At 42.4% G+C, this 16,079-nt stretch overlaps 1 protein-coding gene across 1 annotated transcript in view; it reads right to left on the bottom strand.

Moving 5' to 3' along the window:
• Positions 1-1,731: 1,731 nt before the first annotated feature.
• LOC111966119 (synaptotagmin-6) overlaps positions 1,732-16,079 on the bottom strand; it is an 82,019-nt gene continuing 67,671 nt past the window's right edge. The window contains exons 3-8 of the mRNA XM_070444336.1: positions 10,260-10,713; positions 8,331-8,889; positions 6,017-6,137; positions 3,093-3,264; positions 2,092-2,242; positions 1,732-1,755 (exon numbers count right to left, since the gene is read on the bottom strand). Coding sequence (XP_070300437.1) covers positions 1,732-1,755; positions 2,092-2,242; positions 3,093-3,264; positions 6,017-6,137; positions 8,331-8,889; positions 10,260-10,713 — 1,481 coding nt within the window. The remainder of the gene's footprint in view (positions 1,756-2,091; positions 2,243-3,092; positions 3,265-6,016; positions 6,138-8,330; positions 8,890-10,259; positions 10,714-16,079) is intronic.

Below are 16,079 nucleotides of genomic sequence, written 5' to 3' on the forward strand. Positions count from 1 at the left end.
GCCTTGAAGAATGGGAAAAAATCCCAGTGGCTAGATGTGCCAAGCTTATAGAGACATACCCCAAGAGACTTGCAGCTGTAAGTGCTGCAAAAGGTGGCTCTACAAAGTATTGACTTTGGGGGGGTGAATAGTTATGCACGCTCAAGTTTGATGTTTTTTTGGTCTTATTTCTTGTTTGTTTCACAATAAAAAATATTTTGCATCTTCAAAGTGGTAGGCATGTTGTGTAAATCAAACGATACAAACCACCCAAAAATCTATTTTAATTCCAGGTTGTAAAGCAACAAAATAGGAAAAATGCCAAGGGGGGTGAATACTTTCGCAAGCCAATGTATATCTACTTTGTATTCTGGTGGGAAATACAAACTTTACATTAGCAGATAGAGGACTGTGCTGTACAGTTCAAACCAACCCCAGAGAACAGAATACAATAAGAAGGTGCTGAAGATGTGTAATACGTTCAGCTGACAGAGAAAAACTATGGGAGCAGGAGTAATGAGAATACACTCTCCGATGGAATAGGCAAGGGCACCAAGACTAACAAGGAAAAAAACAGGAGGGAGAGGTAAGGGTGGTTCAGAGTCTGTATGCTATTTAACAATTTTTCATTCCATAGAAAGACTCTCTCAGGAGGCGCTACGCACCAATGGTGTTGCAATGTGCTTATATGATGTGTTGCACATATTTTTTTCTTTATGACCCTCTATAAACTTGATGAACACTATTTGACTGGTCTAAACCATCCCTTTAAGTTCTGCTCATTACTCCTGAACATGTAATGGTTTACATTGAGAAAATATTCAACATAGGTACTATTGTGAAATATGTTTTTTTTTGTTGCCTTCTTTGGCTTGGTTAATATGACAATTAATGTTTGTTAAAAGAACTACACATTTGTTTGTGCCTCAGTGTTTTTGTTACTGCCACACAATATTAGTAGATAGATAGTAAGGGCAGACGGCTTTAGATATTCCTTAGGTCAATCCAGTCTTTCATTTCCTATCTTTAGGAAAGCAACAGATTTTGACCAACTGATCCAATATAAAGTGACAGCTTGTAATGACCACTGACTGGCTTTCTCACTATGTTTCCCCTATTCTCTCTCTCTCTCTCTCTCTCTCTCTCTCTCTCTCTCTCTCTCTCTCTCTCTCTCTCTCTCTCTCTCTCTCCCCTCTTTCTTTCTCTCTCTCTCTCTCTCTCTCTCTCCTCTCACTGTGTTTGGAGCCAGAAACTTCAGTATGTTGGACCAAGTCCCTGTAAGAGACTGTGATCACATTCATTTGGACTCAACCCATAGATAGATACACTCGGAACGGCAGTCGTTTGTTCCACTCAGACAACAAGCTCCCCCTTTGGGACTCACTTGATGAGAGAAGCTCAGGATAAAACCAAACCAAAGCACCCAAGTACTGGGATTGACTCCAGATCAGTAAACCTAAGTTTCAACACTTCATGTTGATTCAAAAAAAGCATTGTTACGTCACAAACAACTGACAGCGATGCTGATCCAGGATCAGTTCTTGGGAACAGGATCACTTTGCTGCTACACTTGAGGGAGAGTGAAGACTGAGAAAGAGACTGAGTGGGGTTATGTTTCTTCCTCAGGCGCAGGCAGACAAACCAGACAGGATGTAGGATTAGTAGGAGAGAGAGGAGACCATTTCACTAGGCTCACAGGTGGTTCTGCTCAGGGCTAGAAGGAGGCCTGGGGAGGGCAAGAGCCCTGGCTGTCTAAACTGGCCGTCCGCGTTTCCACTGCAGTACACAGACACACACGTACACGTACACGTACACACACACACACACACACACACACACACACACACACACACACACACACACACACACACACACACACACACACACACACACCACACACACCAACACACACAAGCATCACCCACACACACACACACACACACACACACACACACACTTCAGTTAGAAGATAGATATCACACTGTTACAATATCTGACATTGACTATTTATCCTACATGTGATCCTTGAAAAAAAGTCTCTATATTTTTTACTATATGCAATATTCATGCATACGAATTCTTCACACACCGCAGTGTGCTGTATGAACTAACCTCTTTCTCTGATTTCTTGGCCTCCAGTAGGGGGTGCCAGTGTGCAATGGGTTTGCGTGGGTACGCCAGCATCTCGTTCCAGTGGCCCTTGCCAAGCCCCTCAGCACTGCACCCCACACGGTTCACACCAATGATCTCATTGTGACCTACCCTGCAAGGGCCAGACAACACACACAACATCAACACAACAGTACAGCTAATCCTGCTCTTCAGAGACACTACATTACAAAATGCAGGATTGATTTCATAGCTGAATTTGTTTTACAAAATAGAATAAAAAAATACCCTGGGAACACAGCAATGTAAGATCTTTGCATCTACATTATAAAAGCTAATTTGGCAAAATGATTTCACCCCATCTACAACCCTTATAACAAGTATACATTTAGTTATCAGAGGATACGGCTGCAAGATGAAAAGTTAAAAGGGAGAGGTGATAATTAGCAGTTGCAGTTCAGGTGAAGATAAAGCTGAGTTATGGTTAAAAGGAGACATTTCCATATCTCTTGGAGAGATAATGTCTGAAATATAAATGGGATGAAGAAACAACTACAAATGGTAATGGCACCAACAAAGTCCAGACCAGAAGGGATCTCTGTTCTTCCACATCATAATCCTGGATCAAAGGGACGCACTGGTACAAAACAAGGATCACCTGGCTGATACCCTCAAAGTAGAGTCGGTTCGCCAGTCGGCAGCTGCCACGTTAGTTGATAAAGACTACCCTCAGAGCTTCCATTCAACCAGTGAAGTGAATGTTCTGACTCCTGATCTATTCTTTCTATTTGTTGTGTTTATTTTTATTTTTTAAATAGACATCCTAAGCAGTGTTCTATTCTAGGGGGCGTATTGTGCAAACTACACAGATGCTGAATATTCTGAGAGAACCATCTGAGTTGAATTTTTTGACAGTGCTTGACAGACTGTTACCAAGTAGCTGGCCAAGTGCATGCCACATTTGTCTTATGGATGCCAAGATTAAATCAAAGTGTTATACGCACAAGTCATAGTCCATGACTGAGATGTGCAGGCTGACGTGGTCCATGCTGTCTGGGGGGATGTCGAAGATGATGGCCTCGTTGTACGTGGGGTTCAGAGTGTTCTTCTTGATGGTCGTCTTCTTCTTTTTCAAACGCCTCCCGTCACAGACGAGAGACACTTTGACGTAGGGATCTGAAGTGGAAAAGAGAAAAAGCTATAAGATATAAATCAGGATGTAAATTCTATAGGCGCATTATCTTGAGATTAATCGTGGCGCCCAGAAATCTCCTTGTGTTTTCATCCTTGATTTGAGAAAGAGATTCTGTACATTTACCACCAGAACACTTGACATGCAGCATTATCAAGGACCCCACATGAGGTTTGATACCAACAGGCTCAGAGATAGTTTCTATCTACAAGCCATCAGGCTGCTGAAAACTTGAACTGGACTGACCACCTGCACTGACTCTTTGCACCTTAGCACACATGCACTCGCTCACTTACGCATACACCCACACAGATATACACTCATCCACTAATCCACATACACAGACACACGCACACACACACACGCCACGACACACACAGAGACATCACCCCATCAACACACACACAAACATACACCATCCACACACACACACACACACACACCCACACACACCACACACACACACACACACACACACACACACACACACACACACACACACACACACACACACACACACACACACACACACCACACAACACACAACACACACACACACACACACACACACACACATGTTTGTTTTACTATTCTTGTGGGGACCAAACAATTGTATCCCATTCACAAACCAATTTTCTCTAACCCCTAACCCTAAACCTAACCGTAACCCTAACCCTAACCCTAACCTCAAAACCCGAACTCCTAAACCCTAAACCTAAACTCTAACCCTAATTGTAACCCTAAACCTAACCCATAAATCTAGACTTTTTCCTTGTGGGGACTGGCAAAATGTCTGGTCCCCATGTAACCGATGTGAAATGGCTAGCTAGTTAGCGGTGGTGCGCGCTAATAGCGTTTCAATCGGTGACGTCACTCGCTTTGAGACCTTGAAGTAATGGTTCCCCTTGCTCTGCAAGGGCCGCGGCTTTTGTGGAGCGATGGGTAACGATGCTTCGTGGGTGACTGTTGTTGATGTGTGCAGAAGGTCCCTGGTTCGCGCCAGGGTCAGGGCGAGGGGACGGACGTAAAGTTATACTGTTACACCCACAAGGGTACTAAAACCAAAAACACACAGTGACACACATTCATGCTAGACACACATCCCATCTGCTGATGCCAGACTCGTATTATTATTGCTAAATAATGCACAATTTAAACACTTGCCTCCCAATCCCCCCTTTCCCAAAACACGTGTAAATATTGGACTATAAATTGTGCCTTCCTGCTAAAATGTTTATTCTATTCTACTGAGCCATTTACTTTATGTTCGTATTCTTATCTTGTATTATTTCTTATTGTTGTTGCATTGTCGAGAAGGAACCTGCAAATAAGCATTTTGTTGGATGATGTATATCATGTGTATACTGTACATACGACTAATAACACTTGAAACTTGAAGCATGCAGGTATTGTTTCAGTATGTGAGAACATAACGCTCTTCTTATTAAGCCTGCAGTGACCTCAACATAACTCAACACATACATTTTGATGCTGCAGCGATCAATTTCATTTCCCATAAAGTAAATTTCCCATGTGTATTATACTCCTACGCTACCTTAAACCTAAATATAACAATAACATCCTTGGAAAGGTCTGGAATAAATCTCTGTACATTTGATATTGATGAGTAAACACCTCATGCATTGAAAGCGGAGGAAGCGAAAGCTGCTGAAATATGTTTTAATGGAATAAAGTGAAACATATTGGCGTGGTGAATACTGATTTCAATCTTCATCCATCAGCTCCTATAATCCATTATGCCAGTAAACTAGTCAGATGTAAGCTGCCTTAGATCCATACACAACAATATAAAGAGTGCTTGCTTTGCAACCAAATATGCTTCAGGATACAATTTACTAGCCATGGTTTACTGCACACAGATCCAATTCAATCCAGCAACAATTGGTAGACATTTAAATCCTCAACTGAGAAGGGATGTTAAACTTGTAAAATGTCATTAACAATGAGCGGAAAAATAATAACAAATAATAAAATAATTGTTTGAAATACATACTACAAGATTCACAACATTTAACGCACAGGGAATGTCACTTGAATTCGCAAGCAAACATATTTCCTCAAATTATATTTGGTTATTGATAATATAAACTGAATATGGAACAGCAGATTGTTATCCTACATCCCAAATGGCACCCTGTTTACTACATAGTGCACTACTTTCAGCTCTTTGTAGTGCACTATATGGGAATGGGTACCACCTGGGACACACCTAGATTAGAATAAAAACACTGACTGAAACCTCAGAGAAATGAGTAGTTGTAGGTGACATCTTCCTATTGCCAGTGGTGAATATGAAAAGATTCTCACAGAAACAGAGCTCAGCACTAGAGAGGACTTCCCTTCGTTTGCTCTTTTTATTCAATATTTGATAACATCTATAATTTGATATGTTACAGCCGTGGTTTATTTTCACTTTGACTTATGAAAAACAATGAGTGCACCATCACAAATGTGCACGAGCGCACACACACACACACACACACACACACACACACACACACACACACACACACACACACACACACACACCACACACACACACACACACACACACACACACACACACACACACACACACACCACACACACACACACACCACGCACACACACACACCACCAGCACACGCACACGCATACACCGCACACGCACACGCACACACACGCCCACGCACACACACACGCACACGCACACACACACACATACAGCTTGCCTACCTGAGTATCCAGTGATATCCATGGCCTTGAGGTTCCTGCACTTGATGACGGTAAGAGTGAGTCGTCCTGCGGTTGGCAGGTAGCATAGTGAGAACATGATCTCTCCCAAGTCTACACTCTCCTGTGGGAACAAACAGAGAAACAAACTGATGTGACACACATCACTGGAAGGATGCCTTCAAGCCCTACTTGCGCAAGGGCAATAACATTACGATGGAAATGGATTGTGAAGCCAATGCTATTCCAAAATCCCTCAAGAGATATTGGTGTGAAGCCTGTCATCACAAACAGAACTGAGTATCTAGCTCACACTGAGGAAGTTGTAGAGACAAATCTGCAGGACAGTGAAAAATGTCTACTTTATGGCCACCTGTGGAGTGTTAAGCATTTCAAATGTAATGTTAGTATTTAATGTGGAGTGTTAAGCATTTAAACTGTAATGTTAGTATTTAATGTGTAGTGTCAAGCGTTTAAAATGTAATGTTAATATTTAATGTGGAGTGTTAAGAGTTTAAAATGTAATGTTAGTATTTCATGTGGAGTGAAAGTTTCGTTCTCAGTCTGTCCCGGGGTGTTCTGACTAAGCTTCATCCCATGAACATGCATTAAGGTTGGTGAGGTTCTAATCACTTTAAATGGGCTATGGTGAGCCCCCCCCCCCCATCTGACTGAGAATTCCCATGACTCGGGATGGGATATGGACTTAATGTCTCAAGCACTTAAGGCTGATTTAGCCTAAGCACTCCAATGGTAGAGGGAATTTGGTTGATGAAGACAAAGTTGGATTCCGTGCAGTAATATGAGCGCACAGCAAATGTGTCATAAAATACTTTCTAGTCCAGAGCATCTTAGAAGTCTAATGTGGTACATGACCTGTATGCAATATTGACATTTACAGTTATGAAATGGAGCTAATGAATCATTGTGAAGACTTCAGTAATGTCAGAACAGTTATCTTACGCACTGCTCCCTTGCCCTCTCTGTCTGGAGACAGTATTACCTGTTATTAATGCCTCCTCTTTGTAAAACAGTATTGCTTTTCACGGCACCAGTGCAGGTTTGCAGTAGTCAAAGGGCCAGGATTAAAACTGGGGTGTGGTGCGAAGGCAAGGGATGCAAGTGTCAGTGTTATGAGGGAAAATGCTACATTTAGGGTTTGAGCCAGGATTAGAGTTTAGATTTAAGCTGAGTTTGTGATCAGCCACTATCATTTATCACTTTATCACCACAGGATGAAACAGTCGATACAGTAGGCCTACCTATAGATGTATAAATCAGGCTTACCTAAACATTTATGCATCATGCGGCCTATGATTAGTGAGAAACCCCTCTCAAAATAGTTCATATGGATCATGCTCTAAGACACTGCCTACAGTCAATAAGTCTTCCACCCTGCCCTCCCCCCAGCCCTCGGCCCCCTCTACACTCTTGATGTTCCTGATGCCAGTGGGTTGGTGTTATTGATGCATCCCCCATTTGTAAACAGTACTTTCATTCAGTCCAAGGCTCATATAAAAGGTAGGCCTAGTACATGCACCTCCACCCCTTTATGCCTACTACTACATCCGCAACGCAACAATTACATTTAGAACCGTCCTTGTCTGTCTACTATATACATTACTTTATATAAGACGGTGGTTGAGGGAGTTTTGGCTGGGCGTCCTTGTTCAATAATATGTGTTTGTTAAGCAACGAGCCAACTGCTTTCTGCCACTTTAGCAATAACTACTGGATTATTGAACTGCCCTCCAAAAGCAGCTGAAGTCCAACAATACGGGCCAAATAAAATAATCTGACAGAGGTACCCCTCAGACCAGAGAGCTGCCAGAGTGATGCCAGAACGATGCCAGAGTGATGTAGACTCCAATAGAATCCAAACTGATGCCAACAGCATAGTGCACTATTCATCAAGACATCCTCAGGACACCATCCAAATAGAATTACTGTCAAATATAATGACCACTTCAATATCTCGTTGGAGGGCTCAATTCTTTTGCCGAGACAGTTTTATGACCTTTGCGATGATTACAAGTACTTTTTATGCCTTTAGCTTATAATTACTGTCATTTCATAGGACTTGAATAAATTCTTACTTCAACAAAAGATTTATGACATGCTGAACTCACATTTGTTCATAATTTTTTGTTCTGGTGGGGGGGGGGGGGCTGCTGATTTGATTTGATTTGAATGAGATTATTATAACTGGTTTCAAATATAAGTAATGTTAACTCTAGGCTGGTCAGCACGAACAGATCTGGGATCAGGCTATGTCGACTCTGCTTTGAGTCAAAGACAAACAGACAGACGTTCTTACAGTTGTGGCGTACTGAATGTCCCTCCAAATGTCTGTCTCCCTGGAGAGGTCTGACGTCTCAACAAGGTTATCCACCACCACCTCCCCGATCATATCATGTCTGGAGAACCTGTCAAAGTCAAACACACTCATGTGGAGCTTCCTAACAGCCAGCTCATCATAAGGCACGGGGAACTGGAAGGACTCGTCAAACGTGGGGTTGAGCGTCTTCCGGTGGACGCGCGTCTGGAACTTCTTGCGATCTGGGAGAAGATAGATTTTAACGTAGGGGTCGGAACTGCCGCACAGGTCCTTGGCGGGCAGGTCGAAGGCCTTGAGGATGTTGACCAGGAGGGCCTCATTGTCATAGTCGTACTTCAGGGAGAAGTTGATCTTCCCACAGTTCTTGGCGTTGCTGTTCTTGGCGGACTCGTCTGTATCCAAGGTCTTCTGTCTGTAGAGTTCTGGTTTGATGCGTCCGATGCTGGTGGGCTGCTCGTCCTCATCCGCATAGTCGTTGCCCAGGTCCAGGCTGATGGACTGCATCTGCCTGGGCAGGTGCCTTTTGAATGAGCTGTGTCTGCAGAGACAGAAGAGAGGAGGGAGAAATATGAGAACCCCACTAAACCATTCAGCCTGTAGTAGCGACAGGCAGTGTGTAAAATGGCAGAGAGAGAGGAGAAGAGGGAGAATATGAACAGCTTCATTGTGGCATCTGGAAAGGTCAGTGTTTTGAAAAATTGCTTGAGTGCCCAGCAGGTGAATTCAATTCCAAGTGGTTTCTCGAATCTTAATAGTGTTTCTGCAACCTAGAACTACATGGTCCCCAATTCAATTTATCTTAGTTAGTAGTATAACTTGTCCTACTCTTAGGGGGCTGTTATTCAGGATGGGTATGGGTATTTCAAGACAACAGAGCACAGAGATTATGTTATTGAAAAATAATTAGAGGTATATCCAATAATTAGACCCCCGTTATAGTTGTGGCCATGTGGAATAATGTCTGTGGGGTTGTTTTACTGGTGAATTTATGCTTTTAAGTGTATTGCATTACTCATCATGAAGTGGTCTGGAGATATTAACCTTATATTAAATGAACAGCACCAAATGGCTCACAGGCAAAAAGTAACACAAGGGCTTTGGAGGACCGAAACAAATTGAAACATAATTGTCTTTTTCACTATGATAATCATGTACATTTTTTATTTTTAAACAGCTGTGGAATAACAAATTGAATTCAGATAAAAGTTAATTCCTAACTTTGTTAGTGCCGTTATTTGTGCCGTTATTTGTGAGGTCCTTATGAAGTTTCTTTATAACTGACTATAGATATTTCTGCTGACTACCTGACCCATTCAGTTTTCTGACCACGCCTCTGTGTATGTGTGTTACTGTACTGTACTGTATGTGTGTGTGTGTGGTGTGTGTGTGTGTGGGTGTGTGTGTGTGTGTGTGTGGTGTGTGTGTGTGCACGCGCGTGCGTGCGTGTGTGTGTGTGTGCGCATGCATGTGTGTGTATGTGTATGCATATGTGCATGTGTGCATACGTGCTTGTGTGTGTGCATGTGTATGTGTATGTGTATGTGTGTGTTGGGCAGTGAAATACTGAAGTGGATTCAGGTAGATTAAACGTTGGATTTTCTATCTTTGTTGCCATTATGTGGAGATTTGGCCTGTACTGTCCCTGTGTACACGTCAGGTTCTTTAAATTTTAATCTTTTTATTATTACCAGAGCCATTCAATTTTCTGACCATGCCTCTCGGTGTGTGTGTGTGTGTGTGTGTGTGTGTGTGTGTGTGTGTGTGTGTGTGTGTGTGTGTGTGTGTGTGTGTGTGTGTGTGTGTGTGTGTGTGTGTGTGTGTGTGTGTGTGTGTGTGTGTGTGTGTGTGTGTGTTGTGTGTGTGTGTGTGTGTGTGTCTATGGCTGTGGGTGTGGGTGTGGGTGCTGACCTGGTGGAGGAAGCGGGCTCAGTGGCTTGCCGCTGCATGCGTTGCGTGCGCCTCAAAAAGTGCTCCCTCATTGAGAGCTGCACCTCGGCGGGGATGTCAGGCGATGTGTGGCTTATCTTCACAGCAGCCTCTAGGAATCCCATGGAACCCATCGGGTCTTTCACCTTATCCGTAGCCATGGTGACCGGTGACTTTTGCTGGTTGGGGCTGGGGAGGAACTTGTGCTGGTTGTGGTGGAGGGGGTGAGGAGGGTGGAGGTGGAGGTGGAAGGGAGGGCAGTCGTCTGGGGGACCACAGGCTGGAGTGAGGGCTGCAGAGTTGGAAGAGAGGGCCGCTGCCTCTTTATTCCGCAGATAAGGCACCCAGCACAGCTTCCAGGAGGCAAAGGCACAAAGAGTCAGCAGGACCAAGCCACACACCACAAACACACCGAGGAGGAGGCCAAAAGTGACGTCTGGAGCAGAGCCGCAAGGACCAAATGCAGGATCACACAATATGGACAAGCAGATGGTGGTAACAGTGAGAGAGAAACAGAGAGAATCAGAGTCAATTAGATTGAAATACAAAATATGGCACAGTAGATTGTTATGGTGCAGTGCTGCAACACAGTAACACAGTAGATTGATATCGCAGTATCAGTGACAATGAAACACTGGCGGTCTGAAAGATGGACAGCCATATGTTTACTGTCAAACCTGTTTTCGTAAGATTGATGATCATATTATACATTTGTCTGCAGTCATTGGTGTATACATGTGGATGCTGAATACATAAAGCTCATCCTTAAAGCAGTAAAAAGATACGTAACACACACTTTGTTAGCCTTGCAACTGAGTTAAAAAGTAATTACAGTTAACTCTGATAAATGATAAATAATCTATTTCAATAGCAACGAAGCCTATTGGGAGATGTGCTACAGTGTCAAATGCTCTCTCTGGAGATAGTTTGTGTGTGGTGTATATCTGTATGTGTGTGGATATGAAAATGGGTATGGGGTGTGGTGGGCTTGGAACAGCCTCTCAAACTAATTAATTTGTCAATATTATGAATATGTTTTCTGGAAGAACAAATGGGATCTAAAGACCTGGAGAGCCACTAAGAATGCTAGCAGGCAGCACCAAGGACAAACATTCATTTTAAAAAATTGAGAAGATGTAGAAAAAACACCACATTGTTGGCTTGGTTCGCCCCGGGGGATACTTGCCAAAGCATTATACATTTATTCTTGATGAAATGTAATTATCTTTCTCCACCTGATACTTGCCAATGTTTCCATACTGTGGAAAATGTACTTTTATCTATTTGGGTTTCACTGCAGCGTTCATCCAATGCTGCTGCACTCTTGATTACCCTGATTTATCTGCAATAATTCACACTGAAGAGTTTCAGAGCATCTTGGTGCTTTCTGTTTTATTCTGACTCCAATCTCAACATACTGTCATTCCCTGCTAACCATTAGACCTGCTTCAAGGCAGATTCAATTTGTTCCTTTTAGAAATTCAGCTGGCTCAACTGTTACTCAGTTTAATGTACAAACATGAGCATATGTTAAAAAAGAACACTGGAGGTTAGATTCTGTTTGTTCAACAGTTACATTATAGCCTTCAATATGTATATGATATTCATATTTATACAGGGAGATTTGTAAATGGTTCAAATGAAACATGGGTTGAATGTCCAGTTTGACAATCATCAATATGGATCATTGCTTTATTTGTTTTATAGATTTGATCCTTTCCAAATTCTTTCACACTCTACATCAAACTCTAAGACAGTGGTATTGCAGTATTATTAGGTATAATGAAGATCTCTTTACGCATGCCGTATGGTTTTTATAATACAGTTGTAACTTTCAAATGTCCTCAGATAACTCCAAGTTTCAAGATGTGCATTTTTACTAAAATGAAAAACTCTCATGTTCAGAACTCTCCATCAAAGCATTTTGTAAATTAGGTCCAGTTCGGAGAGCTTTGGGCTTATCCAAGATGGAGCCTGGATTTCCTAGACATGGGGATTTGTGCCTCTACTCTGAGAGGATTTCAACATCATCCCCAGCCATGACTCCTCCTTGTCATATCCCATTTCTCCCAGTTCTTCACAAAGGACAGTGTTAACTGACCTGTCACTGGCACATTTCTCGTTAACTGTGACAAAAAATGCGAAGATTGTAGATTGATGGTTTATGTAGGCTATCTGACCAGAGCATAGAATGGAAGTTTTATGTAGCTGAAATGGTATATGATGGCTTTGGAATGTATAATGTAGCTGTTTCATGATATGTAACCACTCATGATATTTAACTCATTATCAATTTGTTGTTATTATACAAAGTACTTAATTTCCCAATAATGACAACATAATCGCACATTTGATCATTGGAACCTGGAAGCAAATCTGAGTGTGCTGACGGTCTGTCATGAGAGACCATTGCACAGTAGATCATTGGCATACAGTAAGCAGAGCTCTATTTGATGGGTAATGTAATGTTCACAATAGAGACAATGGAGTAGGCCAACAGATATAGACAGTGAGCAGTGAATTTCCATTTGCTCTGTGTGTGTTGTAATGTCCACACTAGAGACACTCAGCATTGGGGAGTAACGGTTTATCAAAAAACTCGAACTGTAATTCGTTATGTTACCAACAAAAATATTGTAATCAGATTAAAAAGTAGATGATTATGTCTCTGAATAATTTTTTATTCAATTTGACACCTTTCTGTTTTCTCAATGACATTCAAATAAGCATTGAAAAAAGTGTAAATTGAACATGACACAATAAATGCGTTTGGTGGATCATGGGAAAAGAGCAGGAATAGCAGTGACGTGTACTAATGGATGACAAGGGAAGCCAGGCTTCCCCAAAAAATGTACAGAGAAAAAAAGATAGCAACTAATGTATCTTTAGTTTCTCTGTTTTCCATAATTTTTTGGTCCAAAAGAGTATGACATTGTAGTTTCGGCTATTTCAGCCACAGACAGGTGTATAAAATCGAGCACACAGACATGCAATCTCCATAGACAAACATTGGCAGTAGAATCACCTTACTGAAGAGCTCAGTGACTCTCAACATGACACCGTCATAGGATGCCACCTTTCCAACAAGTCAGTTTGTCAAATTTCTGCCCTGCTAGAGCTACCCCAGTCAACTGTAAGTGCTGTTATTGTGAAGTGGAAACGTCTAGGAGCAACAACGGCTCTGCGGCTAAGTGGTAGGCCACACAAACATGAACAGGACCGTTGAGTGCTGAAGCGCGTAGCGCGTAAAAATCATCTGTCCTCGGTTACAACACTCAACACTCAGTTCCAAATTGCCTCGGGTAGCAAAGTCAGCACAAGAACTGTTAGTTGGGAGCTTCATGAAATGGGTTTCCATGGCCGAGCAGCCACACACAAACCTAAGATCACCATGTGCAATGCCAAGCGTTGGCTGGAGTGATGTAAAGCTGGCCACCATTGGACTCTGGAGCAGTGGAAATGCATTCTCTGGAGAGATGAATCACACGTTTCACCATCTGGCAGTCCGACGGACATATCTGGGTTTGGCAGATGCCAGGAGAACGCTACCTGCTCCAATGCATAGTGCCAACTCTAAAGTTTGGTAGAGGAGGAATAATGGACTGGGGCTGTTTTTCATGGTGCGGGCTAGGCCCCTTAGTTGCAGTGAAGGGAAATCTTAATGCTACAGCATACAATGACATTCTAGATGATTCTGTGCTACCAACTTTGTGGCAAAAGTTTGGGGAAGGCCCTTTCCTGTTTCAGCATGACAATGGCCCATGCACAAAGTGAGATCCATACAGAAATGTTTTCTCGAGATTGGTGTGAAAGAACTTGACTGGCCTGCACTGACCTAACCTGGCCGTGACCTCAACCCCGTTGAACACCTTTGGAAAGAATTGGAACGCCGACAGCGACCCAGGCCTAATCACCCAATATCTGTGCCCGACCTCATTAATGCTCTTGTGGCTGAATGGAAGTAAGTCCCCTCAGCAATGTTCCAACATCTAGTGGAAAGCCTTCCCAGAAGAGTGGAGGCTGTTATAGCAGCAAAGGGGGATCAACTCCATATGAATGCCCATGATTTTGGAAAGAGATGTTCGACAAGCTGGTGTCCACATACTTTTGGTCATGTAGTGTATAATGGATTTATACACCAGTTCAGTTGGTTGCGGTGATGCAACATATTGGAGGCCAATGGCCATAAAACCTAATTGAAGAAGAAAAAGAAGGAAGGTAGGGTTGATGTAGCACAGGTGAGAGCAGAGGGTATACAGTTCTTACCATCCCACAGGGCCATGCTTATAGATTACACCTCTACACATTTTGTATGGTAAATAATGTTTTGATTACAATATTATGCAAATGAGAAAGGTCAAACCACAGTAAAGACTAAGGACAGCTAGTGCAGTAGTGGTACATGTAGCTGTGATTCCACCCTTATATTTACACAAAATCAAGTCATGTGTTCAAAGTCTTTATATCAAAATACCATATGAAAGAACATGTTACGTTGTTGGATGTATATATTTTTTAAGGATTCATAATACAAATGTATTAATATTGTTATATCTGGAAAGCTCAGAAGCTCCAACAAACAATTATATCAACATCAAGCTCAACACCGGCACCAGTAGGCCCAGTAAAAGCCTATATTGTTAAGTCTTTCAATGGAAGAATGATGAAAGATGAAAAGGGCTGGCTGAGAACTGCTTCCATCCCAATAGAGAGTTCTACCAAGCTGGGCCTTGGCTGAAGCATATGTAGCCTTTCAGAACGGCCCACAAATTGAATTAAACTTTGTTTTGAAGAAGAGTCAGAGCAAACTCAAGCCTGGGGGTTTTTCACTTCAAGTGCCTTCAAAATCTAACCTGGTTTCCATAGAAACCTTGTCATTAGACAGATGTATGCACTCTACTGGCTGTTATGAATCGACTGATCTCCAGAAAGAAAACCAGAAGGTGGTCCACTTTTGCATAGAGCTAATGGCACGATACGAGATATACACTGCCTGCTGTGCACAGCATGAGTTGTACTGTATTGGTAATGTTGTATTACATATTGTATTACACGTGTTGCTGTCCACAATGCACAAGGAGAGTGTTCAATGATAAGCCAAGGTTGACCTTTTGGATTTAAATCTTTCAAGAGCCTTAACGATCCACTGTCATCAATTGAATAAAAATTATTGGCGTGTACTGCTCAGCTCATTTTCTGCAAAGGGCAATCTCTGAGGAAGGCAGGGAGTGGTGGTGCTATCCCTGCCCTGTATCCCTCAATTACTCACAGGCTCTCCCTCCAACACATCGCCATGACAGCTGATATTTCCCTGGGAACGAGAGGGGAGCCACAGCAATGGAGAATGGCTCAGAGTCACACTGCTATCGAAGATGAGGGAGTTCAGAGTAAAATAAAGTAAAATAGGCTTTGGATAGCAATTTCACTTCCAAACTTCCAAAGTAAAATTGTATTTGAAAGGCTGTCCATTGGAAACCCTCAGTCATTTCCAGTGGTGAATCTCATGTTCAGACATTTTCACTGTTCAAAATGCAAAATGCAAATGTTCACAGTAGAACATGATTAATTAAAGAGCAATACAACAGGTCAACTACATGGAGATAAAGGCAGGTTTCCCATCTCTCTTATTTTTTGATAGCTGCATTTTATGGCTCACTTTCTTTCTTTCTCTCTTCCTCACTGCAATCTGAAATCCTCTAATCCCCCACATCCCCAAATCCTTAAAACTCCACAGCATGCCAGGAAGAGAAGGGTTAGACTCTAGCATTATCTGCCTGCCTGCCTGCCAGCCAGAGGGCTGTG

Source organism: Salvelinus sp. IW2-2015, linkage group LG7 (genome assembly GCF_002910315.2).
Source record: "Salvelinus sp. IW2-2015 linkage group LG7, ASM291031v2, whole genome shotgun sequence".
Lineage (NCBI taxonomy): Eukaryota > Metazoa > Chordata > Actinopteri > Salmoniformes > Salmonidae > Salvelinus > Salvelinus sp. IW2-2015.